This window comes from Typopeltis vanoorti, chromosome 13 (assembly GCF_054136105.1).
Source record: "Typopeltis vanoorti isolate ZY-2024b chromosome 13, IOZ_Tvanoo_1.0, whole genome shotgun sequence".
Lineage (NCBI taxonomy): Eukaryota > Metazoa > Arthropoda > Arachnida > Uropygi > Thelyphonidae > Typopeltis > Typopeltis vanoorti.
The window spans coordinates 33,191,396-33,213,340 of record NC_143561.1 but is presented as its reverse complement, the minus strand read 5'-3'; the positions used below and the strand labels follow the sequence as shown (position 1 = coordinate 33,213,340).

Genomic DNA, 21,945 nt, shown 5'->3' with positions numbered 1-21,945 from the left:
TAAATTCTGTTTCCCTTGTATCCCCCCATAGGTCAAATCATCCATAATGATATCCTCCTTATATCTATCTTCTATGCAGTGCAGTGTCCTCAGATGATTCTGGTAGCATCACTCAGTTGTGTATTTTGTCTTATTTTAACCTCTTTCTTGCCAAATAGCCTCACATTCATAATTTATATTACTTGCTGCCAGTTGAAGATTCCTCTTCTAATCAGATACAACTCCTCTACTATCATTGTTAACACTACCTTGCCCTTCCTATCTTGTCTGTTCTCCTTGAACTTATATTTTATTCCTGTAATGATATTCTCCTTTGTCAGGTCATGCTAGTTCCAATAATTTTAGCTCCGCTACACTGTGAATGCTAAGAACTCCTTGCCTTTATTGTTGATGCTTCTGACATATATACATGATAGCAAACCACCAAGCTAGTTGAGTAGTCTGGTAACTCATAAAACATGACCATTTCAAATAGAAGTTCAAATAGAGAGCTGTGGGTTGATTTCCCAAGCAAATCTCCTACTGTATTTCTACAGTTTTCTCTTGTCTTTCTTAAGCAAAGTACACTTGTCATTCCTCAGGTCATCCTTCACTTACTTGTCATTTTTTCTGTCATTATATTCCCTTACACTCATAATTACTTATAATTTAATGCACATATCCACACTTTCATGCTACCATCCAAACACATCTAGTTTCTCTGACTATACACCATCCTTCTTTCTCCAAATAATTTCTCCCAGTACCTAAAACCAAGTCCATTCAAATATAGTCCAGCATGCACGTACAATTCCTTTTGACCATCAAAATAAGATCAACATACTGCTCACCATTTCTTCTTCATGGTCTACTAGCTGAATCATTTGCAATCCTAGCTCACTCTTGTGATATTGTGGCAACAGACTTACAATCTTGACTCTTTTCTCTTCTTTTTTTTCATCTCACTGAACAACTAACTCTCAGTATTCTCCATACCAAATTTATCTTCTTGCAAGACCGAGATAGACATATCAACAACTTTTTGTATAGCAAGACCTGTAAATAGATATAACTGGTAATTAGTTTACGGAATTAACAATGCATATAAAGTATATTAATTAAAGGTAACTTTAATGAATAACTTCTATATTTCGGCAACGTCACATTGCCATCTTCAGGAACATAAAGATATGGTATGTGCACTCAGGAACTAACACAAAGCAAATGAGGAAGAAAGCAAGAAACTAATATTGTTCCTAAAGTCCTAATGGTGCCCTCTTGCGGGCTAATTTGGTAGTCTTGGCAGTTGGGCTGAAGTTCTCATAATGAAAGTCTCCCAAATTTGGGGCAGTTTCATGCACCCAAATTTGTTGAGGTTAGGAACGTTTTTTAGAGCTGCTGAAGATTCTTTGAATAATCTTTCGTATTTAAACTTGCTGCGATGAATTATTTTTGTTTTCTTCCAACGAATTTTATGGTGGGTATCTAAGGCATGGTCTGCCAGCCCAGAGCGGCTGTACTGGTGAAACCAGATGTAGTCTTGGTGTTCTGAAATCCTGATATTTGTTGTTCTGCCTGTTTGGCCAAAGTAGGACAATTTGCAGCTGCAAGGGACCTGGTATACACCAGGTAGGTCTAGGGGAAGTGGTTGGTCTTTGGTAGAGCGGATAAGGGATGCCAACTTTTTATATGGTCTGTAACAGGAAGTAAAGTCATATTTTTTGAGGATATTGGTTATTTTCTCAGAGGTGCCCTGGATGTAGGGGATGGTGATAGACTTGGTGTAATCTTTATTGTGGAGGGAGGGGGGGGGGGGGTTGTGGTTTACAGGTTTTAGTATTTTTGGGATTTTTTTGGGGTTATAGCCATTGGCTAAGAAAGTGTTGAGGATGTGGTTTAGTTCAATAGTCAGGGCCTTGTCATCTGAACAGAGCGTCGCCGTAGCACGTGGCGGTAAATTTGAGCTGTGCAGTAGAAAGTGATTTTTAATCGGTGAATAGTCTGCTTTTTTCCCCGTTTTTCTACGTTTTTGAGTGCTAAATTGTTTCTCTGAATACGAGTGTACTTCAGTGGTTGTTTTTTGGAAGTTAGTTGCTGTCGCGATATAATATATTTTGGTACCGTCGGAATCGAACGCGCAACGGTGGAAGACAAAACGAAGCTAAGTTACTGTATTTAGTTATATTTCATTTTATTTAATTATATTTAGTACTTAAATGTTCTGATGTTTGTACTTTTTTTCCTCTTATTTATTAATTGAATAATTATTAAAGATTAGGGTATAATTTGACAAAACACGTCACAGATAAGAATGGCACCTGTGCGAAGGAAAATGGCGGCCAGTAATGAAGGTTCGCCATCGTTATCAAAGAACGGTAGCATAAAAGAAATGAGTCAGTGTACTAGCTGTGAAATGTACGCTTTGCGGAGTGCGGTCGGAGTGTGGTTAGAAGATAATAAAGGATTGAATGTGTGTAGAAAATGCAGGGAGAATGCGGAATTGAAGTGTATTTCGGATCGTGAGTGTGATATTTTTGTCAACCTTCAGAATGAAGGAAACAGGGATAAGACAAGAAACGGCAAGGTTGTACATGAAAATTGTGAGAGTGTGAATGTAGAAAGTGTGAATGATAGTATAAATGGTTTCTCAGAGAACAAAAAAGATGAGATGGATGCAGTGAGTGAGATCGCGTTGTTGAATAGTGCGATAGAAAGAGCAAAACAGCAGCTAGAGTGCATGAACAAAAGTAGACTGAATGAACCAACCAATAATAAAAGGTATGACAGGAAAAATAGACGTATGAATGTGAACATGAACAAAATGAAGGATAGAGTGCTGTATGGAGACTCGTTAGTACGAGGTGTGTTAGTAGAAGATTTGACAAAATCGTACCAACCTGGTGCGACCATAAAGGACGTAACTGCGTCTATTAGAGAGCAAAAGGAAAGGGTGAAAGAAATGATTGTTGTGGCAGGTACGAATGATTTGAAAGGAGATAAAATGGAAATGATAGAAGACCTGAATGAATTGTTTGAGGTAGCAAAAGAAAAGAGTGAGAGAGTTAGAATGATGAGTCTTTTGCCACGGTATGACAGTGAAATGTTTAAAAGGAGGGCTATAATTGCGAATGACTTTATGCGTGGGTTATGTATGACGAGTGGTGTGGAATTTATGGATGTGTGGAGTGAGTTTTGATGGGTGAAAGGATCTATATAAGATGGATGGCTTGCATTTGAATGGTTATGGTGTAAGAAGACTTGAGAAAGTGTTGCTGAATGTAGTGGATGTGCAAATTCAGGGAAACTAGATTTGTTAGGGGGGGGGGAGTAGAGATACAGTCCTTATGGAGGCAGTTGAATGTAAGAATGAATATAATATGCCAGAGCAAATAAGGACAACAAATCTGAGTGGGATAGTTAATATAAGGCATCAAGGTAGGGTTGGGGCTAATGGGGGTCTTAAATTCATGTACACTAATACTAGGAGTATTAGGAACAAGAAGGAAGAGTTTTTGGCCATGGTTGGCACTTCCAGACCACAGGTTATAGGTATTAGTGAAACATGGCTGACTGTAGATGATATAACTAGTGGGATTGAATGTGATGGGTATAGTGTGTTCAGGAATGACAGAGAGAATAAAATGGGGGGAGGAGTATTGTTGATAGCTGATGAGCTCCAGCCAAGGAGAATAGAAGTTGAATTGCAGGATAGAGAAAAGAGCACATTTGAGGCCATTTGGTGTGAGATTGTGGCTAGCAGAACTAAATATACAATTGGGTGCTGCTATAGACCAGGTGATGGAAAAGATGGTGGTGACAGTATGCACAAGCAAATAGAAGAAATGGGTGGAAGGAGGGTGATTATTATGGGAGATTTCAACTATGGTCGCATTGATTGGAGTGAGGAGAGGACACACACGGGAGGAAGGAACTGGATTTTATGCGGTTATTAAGGGATAACTATCTGCGACAGCATGTAATGGAAAATACTAGGGGTCAGAGAGTACTTGACCTAGTAATTACATCTGAGGATTTGGCTGTAACAAATATGACCACATTGCCACCAATCGGTGAGAGTGATCATAGGGTCTTAACTTGGGAGGCGGCTAAAGGTGTAGAATTTTCAATTAAGACAGGGTACATGTGGAATCATTGGGCTGGAAAGTATGACAAGCTTAGGAGTTTGATTGGTTCAGTGCCATGGCATGTACAACTGCAAGGACTAGAGTTTGATAGTGCATGGGAGGTAGTTAAGAAGTGTTTGCAAGAAGCAATGGCTGACTGTATACCTAGAGTCCGAATAATAAATCAAGTAGGGGTTAAATGGATGAATAACACCATTAAGCTTGAGTTGCAAAAAAAGAAACAACTATGGAGGGAATTTAAGGAGAAGGGTGACCGGCAGGCACATGAACGGTATAAAGCACAGGCCAGAAGGGTGACGAGTGTGGTAAGAAAAGCAAAAAAGGATTACGAAAGAACATTGGCCATGCAGGCTAAAGAGAATCCTAAACAGTTTTTTAGATATGTAGCAAGTAAAAGGAAAAATGTACATGGCAGGTTGATTTTAAAGAATGCCGATGGTAGGGAGGTAACTGAATCAGTTGAGATAGTTGAGTTACTGAGTGAGCACTTTGCTAAAGTATATCATCCAGGTGGTGACATTGCAGAAACGAATAAACCAGTAGATTATACGGGAATTGTGGTTAATGAAGTGGAGGTGAGTAGTCTATTGCATAACCTCAATGTCAATACATCTGTGGGATTGGATGGTATACCAGCTCGTTTGATACTCGTTATATTAAAATCTTCAAAATGACATTAATGTCTTTAACAAACCATCCCATGGAGTAGCAGCTCACGTATTATAACACAGTGACGGCTGAACTGGATAAGGGTAATGGGTTTACGGTGATTCTACTGGACCTTGCCAAGGCCTTTGACAGGATTCCACATGGAATTCTAATCAGTAAATTGCAGCATATGGGAGTGGACATAGGGTTGGTGAGATGGGTAGGAGGGTGGTTGACGGAGAGATATCAGAGAGTGGTTTACTCGGAAGTAGAGTCCACAAGACGGCCTGTGACTAGTGGTGTGCCACAAGGATCTGTTCTTGGACCACTGCTGTTTAATTTGTTCATAAATGATATAGGAAATGATCTGAGAGGAACAGTTCATTTGTTTGCGGATGATGCGAAGTTGGGTAGGGCAATAGTGAATGCAGATGACGTCAAAATTTTGCAGGATGATTTGGATAGATTGGAGGTCTGGGCTAAGGAGAATGGATGTCAGTTTAATGTGGCAAAATGTAAGGTTATGCATTTTGGGGTGAAAAGATTGGCGGCAGTTTACTGCATTGGTGGAACCGTGCTCCAGGAAATTGATGAGGCACGAGATTTAGGAGTGTTGGTAGATAAGGAATTGAAATTTAGGGGACACATTGCAAAAGTGACCAAAACAGCTCATCAAATCACTTGGTTGCTGAAGAATACTATGACAAGCAGAGACAAGCAGGTTATTGTTCCTCTGTATCGAGCCTTGATAAGACCCCATCTAGACTACTGTGCTCAGATTTGGTCACCTAGGTTTCTTCTTGATGGGGAGGAGGTGGAGAGGATCCAGAGGCGAGTGACCAAGATGATAGCAGGTCTGTGGAATGAACCGTATGAGAACAGGTTGAGGATTTGTGGGTTGCAAAAATTGGTTGATAGGCAGAGGAGGGGAGATATGATTGAGACATTCAAATTACTAAAGGGTTTCTATAAAATTGATTCAGAAGATATTTTTGAGAACAGGGCTGGTTGTGGGAGGACTAGGGGACATCCATGGAAACTAGGCAAAAGTGTGGTTAGTGAAGGTGTTAGAGCTGGGTTCTTTACTTTTAGAGTAGTGAATGAGTGGAATGCGCTCCCAGAGTCTGTGGTGGATGTTGTGACAGTGAATGAGTTTAAGGCGAGGTATGATAGATACTGTATGAATGTCAAATAGTTGTGATGAATATGATTTGGGGCCTCCCTCGATGAGTCCAATGACTCCCTGGAGTTGCCCGTAATAATAGTAATAATAGTGTTTTTATCACCCCATATTGTTGTGGGGGGGGGATTGCTGGTGAATGTATCTGCCAGTGTGGGTGGGTTTTCTGTAAACAGAGAAAACCAAAGATCCATCAAGCTGGCGGGTGATTAAAGTGTCTAGGAAGGGGAGGGTGTTGTTTTCCTCATTTTCTAAGGTGAACTGGACTCTGGGGTGTTGGTTGTTTAAGTGTGCTAGGAAGGAGTGGAGTGTGTCTGAGCCATGTGGCCAAATAGCAAACACATCATCCACATAACGAAGCCAAATAGTGGGTTTCTGTGGGGCGGAGTTTAAGGCTTTCTCTTCAAATGTCTCCATAAAGAAATTGGCCAAGGGTGGGGAAAGTGGTGAACCCATGGCTGTCCCCTCTATCTGTTTGTAGAACTTTCCTTGCCAAACGAAATAGCCTGAGTTCATTGTGAACTGAAATAGGGCTGAGATATCGGGAGGAAACTTGGCTTGGATGAGCTCAAGGGTTTCTTTGAGTGGGACATTAGTGAATAGGGAGGAGACGTCAAAACTGACCATTATGTCAGTGTGTTGGAGTGTGAGGTTTTCTATACTGGCTTTAAAGTGGGCTGAGTTTTTTATGTGTGATGGTGTGTTGCCAGTGTAGTGTGTGAGCATTTTGGCTAAATGTTTGGCTAATTTATATGTGGGGGAATCAATGCCATCCACTATGGGACGCAATGGCACATTTTGTTTGTGTTTTTGGGAGTCCATATAATCGGGGGGGTCTAGAGTTATAAGGTTTAAGTTTGTTGGTGACTTCCACAGGCCAAGAAGTGACTTTCTTAAGGAGTCTGTGGATAGTTCTGATCTGAGAGCTGGTCAGATTATATTCAATGGGGAGGTAAGCAGTACGGTCTAGTACTAAAGAATTTAGCTTACCTTTGTAGTCTTTTTGATTAAGTACCACAGTGGCGCTTCCCTTATCAGCTTTGGTGATTACTATTTTTTTGTTGTTTTTCAATTCTTGTAGGGCTGTATATTCGTTTTTGGATAAGTTGGATTTTGGGGGTTTGGCTTTAGTGAGAACACTGACTACATCCAGTCTTATGTTGTTGGCGATATGGTTAGGCAGGTTGCGAATTCCACGCTCTATTTGGATCATGATTTCTTCAGCAGGTATCCTTTTAGGAGCTAGGGCGAAATTGTGACCACGTGAAAGTGCAGTGAGTGCTTCAGGCTTTAAAACTGCCGACGAGAGGTTGACTACAGTGTTGAGTGGTGGCTGGGGTATGGAAGTAGAAGTCTTTGTTAGGTTTTCGTATTTTTTCACGTGCCGACTACGTATTTTTTCGAATTCCTTTCTTGCTGATGTGCATGAGATGTCTTGAAGTATAGACCATTGATCAAGGCCGAATGTATTCGAAAGGTCTTCCTCTAGCGCCCGTAAGGTTTTGTTTTCATCGGCAAGGAGAACGCGCGTTGCGGTAATTTGTTCTCTTAACAGGGCAAAGCTAGTGCGGTTATAAATGCGTAGAGCTTTCTCGGAAGTAAAACGGTGCTTCAATTTGACACGATTAGGGATCACTTTGTTATCCCGGCAGCGTTTTAGGAACGTCAGACGATTTATTTGCCTAGATATCTTCAACCTCAATTTGCCGTATTGACAGGCCTTTCGTGCGATTGCATCTCCGTGGATGATCATGATTCTAGTAGCAAGACTTATACGTTGGTTAGACATAACTGGTAATTAGTTTACGGAATTAACAACGCATATATACTTTATATGCGTTGTTAATTCCGTAAACTAATTACCAGTTATGTCTAACCAACGTATAAGTCTTGCTACTAGAATCAAGACCTGTAGAATTTCCATAATTAAGCAATCACAAGTGTACCACAGTACCAAATTATGTTTAGTTTTCTATTGGCACATGTATGATTGTTTCATTATATCATCAACTCATTCTACTTCCTTACATATGGTCTTGGTAACATCATGAATCTTCACTTCCATCAAACATGCTTTCATTGCTTATTCATTCAGCAATGCCCTTAACCTCCCAACCGGCTGGTGTGGATGATATAGTCAGCTCTTCCTAGCTTTTTTCATGGATCAAAACTTGTCAGCATTCTACCTTTTATCATGCCATTACCATCCTCTGCCGTTAATCTCGTTATGGCTATTCTATAGCCATTAGTGGATTAACTGTTGTTGAGTGACCTTTGTGTCCCCATGTCTTTATGTCTATTGTGTTGCTTAGAATTTCATTTACTGTCCTAAGTTATTTGACCTTTCTTGCCTCTAAAATGATTTATTGTGTCTCTTCCCAAAAATTGAAACGAATTTCACATATGCGAAAAAAATCATTCCTGAAATGACCACTGATCAGCTTTTGCAATGAATCTATTTAGTGATAGTAAATTGGGTGTATTTTATTCTACAAATCAGTGCACCGGAAGAGTTGCACTGATTGTTCTTTCACTTTACATATAATAATCGAATAATTTTTTTTCGAATTTCAGAATTTTCAAATGTGTGCTTTGAAAATATTATGTCAAATATTTATATTTTTAAATAATATTTATTGAAATAAATATGTCCTTTTGCTTTCGTTTCTAGCCAAATAGCATTATATGGATCATCACGTTTCAGTTTTAGAAACTATTTTTTGTTATTCAAAAAAAAAACTTTTTTTTTTTAAACTATTTTTTAAAAAATTTTAAAATTTTTTAAAAAACTATTTTTTATAAAAAACTATTTTTAACAAAAAAAGAAACTATTTATATGACAGAGAGGAGTTTAGAAGGAGGGCCATAATTGCAAATGACATTATGCGTAGGTTATGCAGACGGTGTGGTGTGGAATTCATGGACGTGTGGAATGAGTTTGAAGGGCAAAAGGACTTATACAAGATGGATGGCCTGCATTTGAATGGACTTGGTGTGCGGAGACTGGAAAGAGTGTTGCTGAATGAAGGGAAAATGGATGTGCAAAACCAGGGAAACTAGAACTACCAAGGAGGGGGGGGGAATGGATATGCAGACATCAGTGAGACAGATGAGTGTAAGAATGTATATAATGTACCTGAGCCAGCACTAAGGACAAAAAATGGGAATGGGTCATTTAGAATAACGTATCAATATAGGGGTGGGACTAAGGGATCACTGCATTTCATGTATACTAATGCCAGGAGTATTAGGAACAAGAAGGAAGAATTTTTGGCCTTGATTGGCTCTTCCCAGCCACAGGTTATTGGCATTAGTGAAACATGGCTGACGGAAGAAGATATAGTTAGTGGGATAGAATGTGTAGGTTATAGTGTGTTTAGGAGGGACAGAGAGAATAAAATGGGGGGAGGGGTATTATTGATGATAGCTGATGAGCTGCAGCCAAGGAGAATTGAAGTTGTATCGCAGGATAGTGAAAGGAGCTCATTTGAGGCTATTTGGTGTGAGATTGAGACTGGCAGAATAAAATATACAGTTGGGTGCTACTATAGACCAGGTGATGGAATAGATGGTGGAGATAGTATGCATAGGGAAATTGATGAAATGAGTGGCAGGAGGGTAATTATTATGGGGGATTTCAACTATGGTAACATTGATTGGAAGGAGGAGAGGACACATGTGAGGAAGGAAAAGGATTTTATTCAATTATTAAGGGATAACTATCTGAGACAGCATGTAATTGAAAATACTAGGGGTGTGAGAGTGCTTGACCTGGTAATAGCATCTGAGAATTTGACTGTAACGAATATGACCATGTTGCCACCTATTGGTGAGAGTGATCATAAGGTCTTGACCTGGGAGGTGGCTAAAGGTGTGGAATTTTCAATTAAGACAGGGTATATGTGGAATTACCGTGCTGGCAAGTATGACAAGCTTAGGAGATTGCTTGGATCAGTGCCATGACATGTACAACTGCAAGGGCTAGACGTCGATAGAGCATGGGAAGTGGTCAAGGAGCATTTACAGGAGGTAATGGCTGATTGTATATCTATGATCCGAATAGTAAAACAAGTAGGGGTTAAATGGATGAATAACACCATTAAGCTTGAGTTGCAAAAAAAGAAACAACTGTGGAGGGAATTTAAAGAAAGGGGTGACCTGCAGGCACACTAACGGTATAAAGTGCAGGCCAGAAAGGAAACGAGTGTGGTAAAAAAAGCAAAAGCGGACTATGAAAGTAAACTAGCTTTGCAAGCAAAAGAGAATCCAAAACAGTTCTTTCAATATGCTGCAAGCAAGGAAAAAACTGTACACGGTAAAATGATTTTAAGGAATGACGATGGTAAGGAGGTCACTGAATCAGTCGATATAGTGCAGTTACTGAGCGCGCACTTTGCAAAAGCATATCATCCAGGTGGTGACATTGAAAAAATGAAGGAACCATTAGTTTATACGGGAATAGTGATGAATGAAGTGGAGGTGACTAGTCTATTACAGAACCTTAATGTGAACACATCTGTGGGATTGGATGGTATACCGGCACGGGTCTTGCGTGAAGCGGCTAAAGAATTATCAGTGCCCTTGACCATGTTGTTTAATCTGAGTCTCAGGTCTGGCTTAGTCCCAAAGGTGTGGAAAGAGGGGAAAATAGTTTCACTGCATAAAGGAGGATCGAAGACTACGGTTGCAAATTACCGACCGATCAGCATATCAGGAGTCATTGTCAAGGTCTTAGAGAAAGTAGTCAAGGGAAAAATACAGGAATGGATTGATGAAAACGAGATACTGTACAGAGGACAGCATGGCTTTGTGAAGGGTAGATCATGCTTCAGTAACTTGCTCAAGTTTTATAACAAGGTGACGGCTGAACTGGATAAGGGAAATGGGTTTACAGTGATACTGCTGGACCTGGCAAAGGCGTTTGACAGGATACCACATGGAATACTAATCTGTAAACTACAACATATGGGAATGGATATAGGGTTGGTGAGGTGGATAGGTGGTTGGTTGATGGAGAGATATCAGAGAGTAGTTTATTCAGGAGTAGAGTCCAAAAGACGGCCTGTGACTAGTGGTGTGCCGCAGGGTTCTGTTCTTGGACCACTGCTGTTTAATCTGTTCATTAACGATATAGGGAAGGATCTAAGTGGAACAATTCATTTGTTCGCTGATGATGCAAAGTTGGATAGGGCAATAGTGAATGCAGAAGATGTCAAAGTCTTGCAGGATGACTTAGATAGATTGGAGTTCTGGGCTAAGGAGAATGGATGTCAATTTAATGTGACAAAATGTAAGGTTATGCATTTTGGGCTGAAAAGATTAGCAGCAGTATACCACATTGGTGGAACTGTACTCCAAGAGATTGATGAGGCCAGGGACTTGGGAGTGTTGGTGGATAGGGAGATGAAGTTTAGGGGGCACACTGCAAAAGTAGCTAAATCAGCTCATCAACTCACTTGGTTGTTGAAAAATACCTTGACGAGCAGAGATAAGCAAGTTATTGTACCTCTGTACCGAGCCTTGATAAGACCTCATCTCGACTACTGTGCCCAGATTTGGTCACCTCGGTTCCTTATTGATGGGGAGGAGGTGGAGAGGATCCAGAGGCGAGTGACTAAGATGATAACAGGTCTATGGAATGAACCATATGAGAACAGGTTGAAGATTTGTGGGTTGCAGAAACTAGTTGATAGGCGGAGGAGGGGAGATATGATCGAGACATTCAAATTGCTAAAGGGATTCTATAGGATTAATTCAGAGGATATTTTTGAGATCAGGACTGGTGGTGGGAGAACTAGGGGACACCTATGGAAGCTGGGCAAGAGTGTGGTTAGCAGGGGTGTTAGAGCTGGGTTCTTTACTTTTAGAGTGGTAAATGAGTGGAATAAGCTGCCAGAGTCTGTTGTGGGTGCTATGACGGTGAACGAGTTCAAGACAAGGTATGATAGATACTGTGAGAATGTAATCGCATAGTTGTGTGGACATGATGTTTAGGGCCTCCCTCGATGAGTCTAAAGACTCCTGGAGTCGCCCGAAATAATAATAATAATATTCATAAAGACAAAATAAAAATAAAAAAATGTTAAAATGCTAAATTGCATTACTCAGTTTCCGATTGTGTCTTTTTGGTGTCAAAAATTTATATCCAATGATATTTTAGCAGTGATTCTTCGCCTTGGTCTTTTATTTATTTATTTATTTGTATTATGCATATTACAATAATATCTAATGCATATCCTCGTAGATATGTTGAAAATATGTGAAAAATATCATATACGGAATGATTCAAAATTTTTGCTCATTTTGAAGATTTTCTAATGCTTTCCCCACCACCACTTCCTTATTCTCTCCTGGAACTCAATTGCATAACTACTCTATATTTCTATACAGGTTTGAAAGCTTTTCTAGACAGTATTCAAAATCAATTACTTCGTTTTACTATTTTGACAAAAGATATACGGCAATCAGATTGTACAGTGAAGCTTCTAATTCTGTTCTATTTATTTGCAATCTAAAACCAGCTGTTCTACTGTCTGCTGAAATAATGTGAAATTTTAGAAATAATATGCTATATTTTCACCATGCAAAATTGTTTATATGCATACCACACAAAAGAAAGTTCAGTAGTATTATTTTTGTTTATTTTTCTTTAAAAAAAATCTAAATATTACTTCTGCTGCTGGAAACTATTTCTGAAATGATCTACATCGTATAAATACTTGGTAATATCCTCTTAGCTGGAGGAAAAGTTGAAGGCTTATTACTCTCAGTGCTATTGAGAAGAAAGGGGAGAACACTAAAGTCGCACTAAAGTGCCTCAGGCTGTAGTGCAGAATATGTCAAGAATGTCTTGTTTCCTTTTTGATTGTTGATTACCTATATCCTAACAGAAATACTGACATTTCATTTACATGCTTATACATTATTTATGCCAAAATAATTGCTTAATTTATAATGATCAGTTTCACTTTTATTATCAAAAAATTAGAAATTAAATCATACAATTATCTTAAAAGAGAGGATTTGAATTATTTTCAAAGAAAAGGTGCATATGCGTTTCATAATCTTTTTTTTTTGGGGGGGGGGTATAGACCTAATCAATCTGCGGATATTTCAGATAATTTATTTCATAAATCGTTCGCAAGACAGCTGTTACAAACGCAAATCACTTGGGGAACATACCCATTTATTTTAGTGTAAAATAGTAGCAAAAGTTCCGTTACTTTAGATATGTAATCTAGAAGAAAATGTTATGTCTGCTGAGATTAGAATCTTACGTGAATAATTTTTCTGACATGATTTCTCTATTCGTTATAATGTAACCAATTTCCAGATTTTTTCCCTCATGCAGACTCCATGTTATATGCAGTGATTTCTTCTTTGTACTACAAGAAAAGAAAATCAGATAACAGAAGAAAAATATGTAGTACTTTCTTTTCCACTGGCTGAATTTACAGTGTTCTTTCTTTGTGTTTTGGAGAGAAAGTGCAAATGATTTTTTTCTTACTATTTTTGCCATTATAACATCTCATATAGTTATAAGAGTGACATTTTACCATTTTTATCCCACACGAGAAACAGAAATAAGGTAGTAATAATATTGTTGATTATGTCAAACTTCATTGTAGCAGAACTTTTTATTACAAAACTTTGTAATATGTATCTCCGAAACAAGAAATTTGGAACCCATATCACATCAATGTTGAGTGTTGGGAAGGTGAAAATGTTCCCGTTATTATTTATATATTTCATTTATTAACTAGGGGGGCTATGCCCCCCCCCCCCCCCCCCCCCCCCGTGTTCCGGTCTGGTAGGCCAGTTCTCCTTCAATTGTGATAACGCGAAAGGGGGTTCTGCCCCTGAATTCTGATGACTCGAATTTTCAAGACTCGACACTCAGGTTAGCCCCAGAGTTTCAAAACGTTTCGAAAAACATGACATAAAAAGGCTTATCATTTTATATGTATATAGGGTAGATTTTATTTCATTATTTTTTATTGTTTTGGCGAAATACTTTACCTAGAATACTCTTATATTTTATTCCTTCGAAAATATCATTTTGTGTCATAAAAAGAACTTAAAAATTCGCATTCAAGATGAAAAGGAAACAGTTCATTCAGGTATCCCTCTATCAATATTTGTAGTCCTGAAAAGGACTGTTTTGATGGCCTTGAAAACAAACATTTTTTATTTCATACTGTTCAGAATTTAAAATTCTTGAACAGTGTGGAACACCTTGAAGCAAGGGTAAACACACAAAGCAGTTTTACACTCAGGGCACCAGATTTTTGTTTCCTTTCTGATATTTTTTTTATTACATACATAACATTTGCATGCAGGTTTTTATTTATTAGCATTTTTTGATTAGTATATTGTCTAATATACATATTATTTATTTTATTACATAATATAAATAATATGTATATTAGACAATATACATATTATTTTTATAATATGTATATTGTCTGATATATAATTTGCTAATTTATAATAATCACCACATAGTTTCAGTATCGAAAAATTAAAGTTATGTGGAACAATTACTAGAGAAAAATAACAAATTAAATAAAAACTGTACCTATGTTTCATAACAGTTTTCGGGTGTGTGATAGTAATGCAACGGGGGGGGGGGTTAAACTATCAGAGGCGAAATAAAGTTCAATTCTATTATGAAAGGAAATGAAATTTTGATATACATATTTTGAATGATAAAAATAAGCAAATGTATCACTTACTTTAAAAATTGGAGAATAAAATATCTGAATTATGCAGAAAATATAAATTTAAATCATAACTGTTAATTTCATTTTGTAATGATCAATTATACAAGGAAACCAAGAAAGTGAAAAGTACAAAGAACAGTAGATCACTATACAACATGAAGAAAAAATTTAGTGATATGATTAAAGAATTTTGTTATTCTCTATAAAGCAAAGTTGCTCAAGCGTGTCCTAAAGGAAATCTGTGAAGTATTATTCGATTTCGAAGGTTTTGTATTTAAAATAAAAATAATATAAACTGGAACGTCGGCAGCCGGTTTTCTTTTCTTTTTTAAAAGAATATTTCAAATAATTATTGTGAATTAATTTCTTCGAGAACAAAGAAAAATCTTTTGTCTAGTAAGCGATTAGAAAAAAATTAGCGCAAAAAATAAAAAATTAAATTTGTTCTCCAAGGTAAGGCTTTGTTCACTTAAATATTTTTAAGTGAACAAATTATACAAGATCTTTATTTTGTCCAGACATTAAAATTGTATTGTACAATAAAAAGAGAAAACAAAAATATAAATAATTTCTCTATTTTTAGTCTATCCTATATAACTAAAATCCAGTTGACCAGCATGGAACAAGGAAGTGCGTTTCTTGTTATAGGCAACTGAGAGGCAGCTATGAATGCGAGATAATCCGATTAACCATTCACTTCAGCGTGAGGGTTTATCACACTTTCTAATGGACATGACAGTCAAATTGCACTTCTTATCCAGGTTCTTTAAACAGGTGAGCTGAAACATATCCAGATTTAGTTGGACGTCTATAGACATCCTAGCCGTTTGGGAGGTTAATCATGAAATCACTGTATATATCTTGAAATTTTTTTATTTTTTTTTAAATTCATTTCAAAATTTTTAACATTGTATTGAGCTCATCTTTTTCTAATGCTCTCATTTAACTTTTCATGCATTTTATCTCTTTTACACACTGCTTTCACCTGCTCTTATACCAACACCTGTTTTCATGATCACAGCTCCTAGCATTTGTCATTGCTACCTGCCACAGAATTCCATTTGATCCCTCATTCAAAATTCCATTTGAATTCAATAACTCACAGTCTTTAGTGTGCCTTATCAACATATGCTTCTGGCCTGGGTTTGCATCATTGCCATTGTCCACGCCCAGGTTGAGACCAGCACTGTGCTTATTGAAAGTCTGAAATGCCTTGAAAATTCACACTGAGTGTGATTTTTTTTTTTTTTAAGGTAACCAAAGTATTTCTTCTAGAGCATGTCAGAGTCTAATCTTTCAGCTCTTCCGCAATAGAAATATGCTCTAGGTTTCTAGCCTTTCGATGTGATTCTCATGTGAGGAGGGAGAGGGGAAATCTCTTTACCTATTAAGCCCAGTATTCTAGCTGCTTTAACTTAATTTTGGTAATGATAGCGGCTCTGTTTTAAAGGATAAAAACCAGTTTTCATCCTCTAGAAACCTAGAGCATATTTCATATTTTTGTGGGAGGAAAAATCCTGTTCTTTCCATATGACACTAGTTAATTCACTTTTGGTGAATTTGAACAACCCCTGTTTCGTGTGTCCTAGATGAGATTTGAATGTGGTTCTTTCCAGCCAGGGGGAATTGTCAGTGTACTGTGACTACATTGCAGAGGTAGCGTATTTATATTTTCCTAAATCGCAGCCAACCTATAAATATTATTTTTTAAGTATTGTTTCAGATAAGCAATTCATATTCATTAATAGGAATATTGATTGCTTCTGTTCTGATAATATATTTGAAAATACATATTTTGTAGGCATCTTCAAAAGTAAAGCTGGATGAATCTTTACTAAGAAAATTGCTATGCAGAATTAGAACAGAGAGACCGAATTGTTCTTGGTTTGATGAAGCGCAGAATAAAGTAAGTAATTGTTCATGTGCAGTTTTAAATTAATTCTTGTTTTTAAATAAGAATGTTAATTAGTTTGATATAAAAGCAATTTCTGTATCTTATTATTCATATTACAATAGCATAAAATTAAATCATGTACACAAAGTTTTTAGTGCTAAAAACAAAAATGCTGAGAACAAAACACCTGCACTATGTCATTATCTACCGACAAAAGCTGCCAATGCAAACCCTTCTTTCTCATGATTTTTCTGGCTCCTCAGTCGGGTGTAAATGCCTCACCAAAACCTCTCTCTCTCCCCCCCCCCCCTTCCCAATTGTAGCTGGTAATATGTTCCCCATGCTATCTCTGTTCATATACATGGGAAGAAAATGTCAGAAGAAGCTCACACTGGCCAGAAATACTGGCCAGTGTGAGCTTCTTCTGACATTTTCTTATGAATACTTCCTCATCAGTTATTAAATTTTAATTAAATTCATTTAATTAATTTTTTTCATGTGGTGAACTGTAAAGGCCACATCCTGACATCCTGATCCAAAGATTGGATTAACAAATAACTCAGTTTCATTTTGCCATTATGGTTTGTGAGGATTTCTGCAGGAGGGTGGGCAGGACAGTTGTTCAGCAATAAAAATGCTTTTATGTTCCATAGTTTTCTTCCTTAAATGATCTCTCTCACTGATGACAAAAGTATATGAAATGATTTCTCAAAAATCTGCTGCCATCCAGATGTTCTTGCTATGACGATACAAAAATGCTAACACCTGCACTTTTTTGTGTTGGCAAACATATTATGGCTATGGACTTTCCTATGTGCAGTTTAGCTTTGTATGTTGCTGATTTTATTTACACAATTTCTGTTTTGTGTCAATAAAATTAGCTTTATATGTTGCTGATTTTATTGACACAAAACAGAAATTCTGGTAGAAAGGCCTATATGTTGGCTATTCATAAGTATTATTTTTGAGGAAATTAAAAAGTAGTCTGAATATTAATTATAATAACTGTAATTAACACTTCAAATATTTATGCAAAGTCAAATAGCTATCATCAGGGAACAGAGAACCATGGTATGTGCATACAGGCACTAACAGTGAGTTAATGAGGCTGAAGAAAGACAACCAACATTGCCCTAGAGTCCTAATTAGAAATATATACACGTTTGCACAAGAATAATGTTTAATTTGCCAAATATTTAGATCTAGGAGATGCCAATTAGAGTCCTAATTGGCATCTCCTAGTGGGCTAAATTTGGTGATCTTGGTCATTGGGGCTGAAGATCTGAGGATGAGTGCTTCCTAAATTTGAGCAGTTTCATGCCTGACTTTGTTGAGGTTTGGCATGTTTCTCAGGGCTGAGGCCGATTCCAGGAATAGCCTGTCATATTTGTATTTGCTGTGGTGTGGTAGAGTGGCCTTCTTCTAGTGCATCCTGTGGTTGGTGTCCAAAGCATGGTCAGCAACCACAGAATGCACTGGAAGACCAGAGTGGCTGTAATGGGAGAACTGGATGTAGTCCATATGTTCAAAAATTCTGATATTGGCTATCCTTGCCTGTTTGACCATAGGAAAGTTTGCAACTTCAAGAAACCTGATAAACACTGGGCAGGTGTAGAGAATGTGGCTGTTCTTTGTAGAGCAGATAACAGATGCCAGTTTTTATGTCGTCTGTAAGTGGTTGTTAAGTTGTATTTCTTTAAGATTTTTGTTAATTTTTCAGATATGCCCTGGATATAGGAATAGTGATGGATTTTATGTAGTCTCTATTTTTTATTTATTTGTTTGGGAGGAGGTATGGGGATTTAATATTTTTTGGATTTGATGGGAGTTGCAACCATTGGCTTAACTAAGTGTTGAGAATGTGTAGTCATGTTCAGTCATTAGGGAATTTATCAGAGCTGATTAATTTTGCCCTGCTATATAGAATTTTTATAATCCCATATTATTGGTGGGGGGGGGGTGTATCTATAAGTATGTGTGGGTTTCCTGTAAACAGAGAATGCTGGGTCATCATGTTGACATGTAATCAGAGTGTCTAGGAAAGAGAGACTTGTTATTTTCCTTTTCTAAGGTGAACTGGATCCTGACATATTGATTGTTTATATGTGTAAAAGTGTTGAGAGTATCCAGAGTTCATGTGGCCAAATGGAGAACACATCGTCTGCATTGCATAACCAAACAGTTGGTTTATGGAGAGCAACGGCAGATTAAAAACGCACTCTCATGAAAATCTCTGCACAGTGCATGGAGCATTTTAACAGGAATAAAACTGATTTTGTGCATCGATTTATTACTATGGATGAGACTTGGATTCACCATTACACACCAGAATCCAAATGCCAGTCAAAACAGTGGACAGAAGCTGGTTGTTCAGTGCCAAAGAAGACAAAGTCGGCTCCATCAGCAGGAAAGGTCATGGCATCAGTGTTTTGGGATGCTAAAGGCATTTTTTGTCTTTTTCTTTGGTTTTCATGAAGTAATTGGCCAGGTGTATAGAAAATGAGAAACCTATAGCTGTCCCTTCTGTCTGTAGAATTTTCCCTGCAAAAAAAAAAAAAAAAAAAGAAAGAAAGAAAAAAAGAGTTCACGGTGAACTGAAACAAGGTTGAGATATTTGAAAAGAAATGTCTTTGATAAGGTCTAAGGTGTCTTTAAGTAGTACATTAGTGTATAGAGAGGAGACATCAGAACTGAATTATGTCAGCGTGTTGGAGTATGAGGTTTTCTAAACTGGCTTTATAAAAGTGAGTTAATTTTTTTTTATGTCAGCAGGAGTGTTGCAATATATTATGAGAGTACTTTGGCTAATTTGCATGTTGGTGAATCAGTGCTATCCACAATGGAGTATAATGGCAAATTTTGTTTATGGATTTTTGGTATCCAATGGAGGAAAAAGGATCTAGAGGTATATGATTTTAGTTTATTGGTGATCTCCACAGGCCAAGATGTGACCTTTATTTAAGTTGCCTGTGAAGTGTTCTGATCTGTGTATCGTGTTATCATAATCTGAAGGAAGGAAGGTAGAGCAATCTCTAAGTAGGGAAGCAAACTTACCTTATTATCTGTAATCTTTGTTTTTGTAGTTTTTTTGTAATCTGTAGTTTTGGTTTAAAATTACAGTAGCATTCCCCTTATCCACTTTTGTAATTACTATTCTATTGCTGTTGTTTTTTGTTTTTTTTCCACTAGAGCTTCACGTATTGTTTCCTTGAGAGGTTGCTTTTCAGTGGTTTTGTATGTGTGACACTGGCTACATCCAGTCTGATGCTGGCAATATGGGTAGGAAGGCTAGGGTTACCTCAGATTACAATTTCTTCTGCAGGAATTTTTCTAGGTGTGAGCACATAGTTGTGGTCACAAGCCAAGTACACTAATATCTTTCAGCTTGAAGGTGCAGGATGATAAGTTTACAGCTATGTTTTTTGAGGTTGGTGAGGCTTGAAAGATGAGCTTTTTAATAGACTGTCATGGTTCTTGATGACCCGGCAATTATTTTTTGAAACTCTTTGTTTGCTGAAGCATTCAAGATGGCTGAAAGATTGGCCAAAGATCAGTATTCAGGCAGTGATGAACTCCATTGGCGAAAGATCAGTATTCAAGAAGTGATGAATTCCTCTTCTGTTACACAAATAGCTTCAATTATGTCAGCAAGGAGAACACAAGTAGTGCCAATGTGTTCCCTTAAGATTAGTCTCTTTAATTGTGTTGGAAGTTTTTTCACTTGGTTAGACTATAAATTATATATTTAGTTTCATCCTTTATCCAAATGTAAGCAAACAAAGTTTGCGCCTTAAGTATCTTCAGGACTGGGGCAACTCGCCCCTCCCTTAATGCATAGCATTATACATGTCTGCAAGGAGATGTGCTTTGCATTATGCATAGGGATCCCATATATCCTGGTTTGCCCGGGACAGTCCCGGTTTTATTACTTCAGTCCCTGCATCCCGATATGTTTAGTTCAGGATGCTAAATGTCCCGGATTTTTTAGAATATAAAAATATTAACATTTCTAATAAGAATAAGTACAAGTCGTAATATTTTTTGGGTGCTTTTAAAAATGTATGTTTACAAAACAAAAAGCAGAGACATTTATTTGTAGTTCGGTGAATTACCAGAATGTTAGAATTTTGGGAAAAAGGATTTAGTTCCATACATTTCATTCAGCTAGAGAAAAGAATGTCAGAATGAGGGAGACAGTCGCCAACTGTATGTTTAACTAATCGCAACCATGGCATCTATTTTGTTCGTCTGGTTGGCCGTAAATTTTTAGCAATCTTTTGTCTCAAGCTTAGTTCGCATAGCATACGATATCCAAAGTCCGAAATATTTCTCATTGGTCGACATGTTTTTGAATATTAACGCGCCACGATAGTTAAATCTATCATGCTTGTTAAAACCCATTACAGAAACATGTCTTGTTCAGAGTTTTTCGATATAGTATCTAAGAATTGACAACTCTTGCACAAAATCCATTCTTCAACCAAATATAATAATGATTCTGCAAGTAGCAGTAAAATGGGACAGGCAATGACCAGCTGTAATGTACAAGAAGAGGAAGAATAAGGAAGAGAGGAGGTATATATTAAAAATTAATTATAAATTTGTTTTTATTTTTTTTAATTTTTTAAATTAAATTAAATTCATTTATTTTTCATATAATTTCAGATATGCATCTACACAATACACATAAGGTTCATGTTGTTTATATTTTATTGTATTTACATTGTAGTTCCCGTTTTATTGACATATTAACATTTTATATCTTTATTCTATGTTTTTATATTTCATATACTTATTAATGTTTGATTTAAGTGTTGTTATTAGAATTCGTTTTATTTGACGTATGTATAAACATTTATGTTATTTTATATATTTTATATATATGTTATTTTATATTTTATATTTTATTTTAAAATATATAATGTTAACGAATAAAGTTTATTTCTCTTAACTCTTAATTCTACAAAATTTATTGTGTCCTGGTTTTTTGTTTTCAAAAAATGGGATCCCTAATTATGGGCGATACTAAAGCAAGTGATTAGAACTTATACCACCTTTACCACAAGTTTCCCCAGTCCTGAAGCTACTTCAGGTGCAAACTTTGTTTGCTTACACTTGGATAAAGGATTAAACTAAATATATAATCTCTTTAATTGTTTAGATATCTTCAGCTTCAACTTACCATACTGATGGTCCTTGCATGCTATAGAATCTCTGTAGATTATGGTAATTCTGACAGAAAGGCTTATATGTTGGCTATTTATAACTATTATTTTTGAGGAAAATACCATATTCTAAATATTAATTATAATAAAGTTAATTTGTACTTTCAATATTTCAACAAAGTCAGTCATTTTGACTTTGTTTACAATGAAC

General features: G+C 36.9%; 1 protein-coding gene across 2 annotated transcripts in view; it reads left to right on the top strand.

Annotated features, from left to right (window-relative positions):
* Positions 1–21,945, top strand: part of LOC150100038 (sorting nexin-13-like) — a 480,335-nt gene that overhangs the window by 261,502 nt on the left and 196,888 nt on the right. For both annotated transcript variants that reach the window (XM_090402415.1, XM_090402416.1), the window contains exon 15: positions 16,477–16,581. In XM_090402415.1, the coding sequence (XP_090258541.1) occupies positions 16,477–16,581 (105 nt within the window). The remainder of the gene's footprint in view (positions 1–16,476; positions 16,582–21,945) is intronic.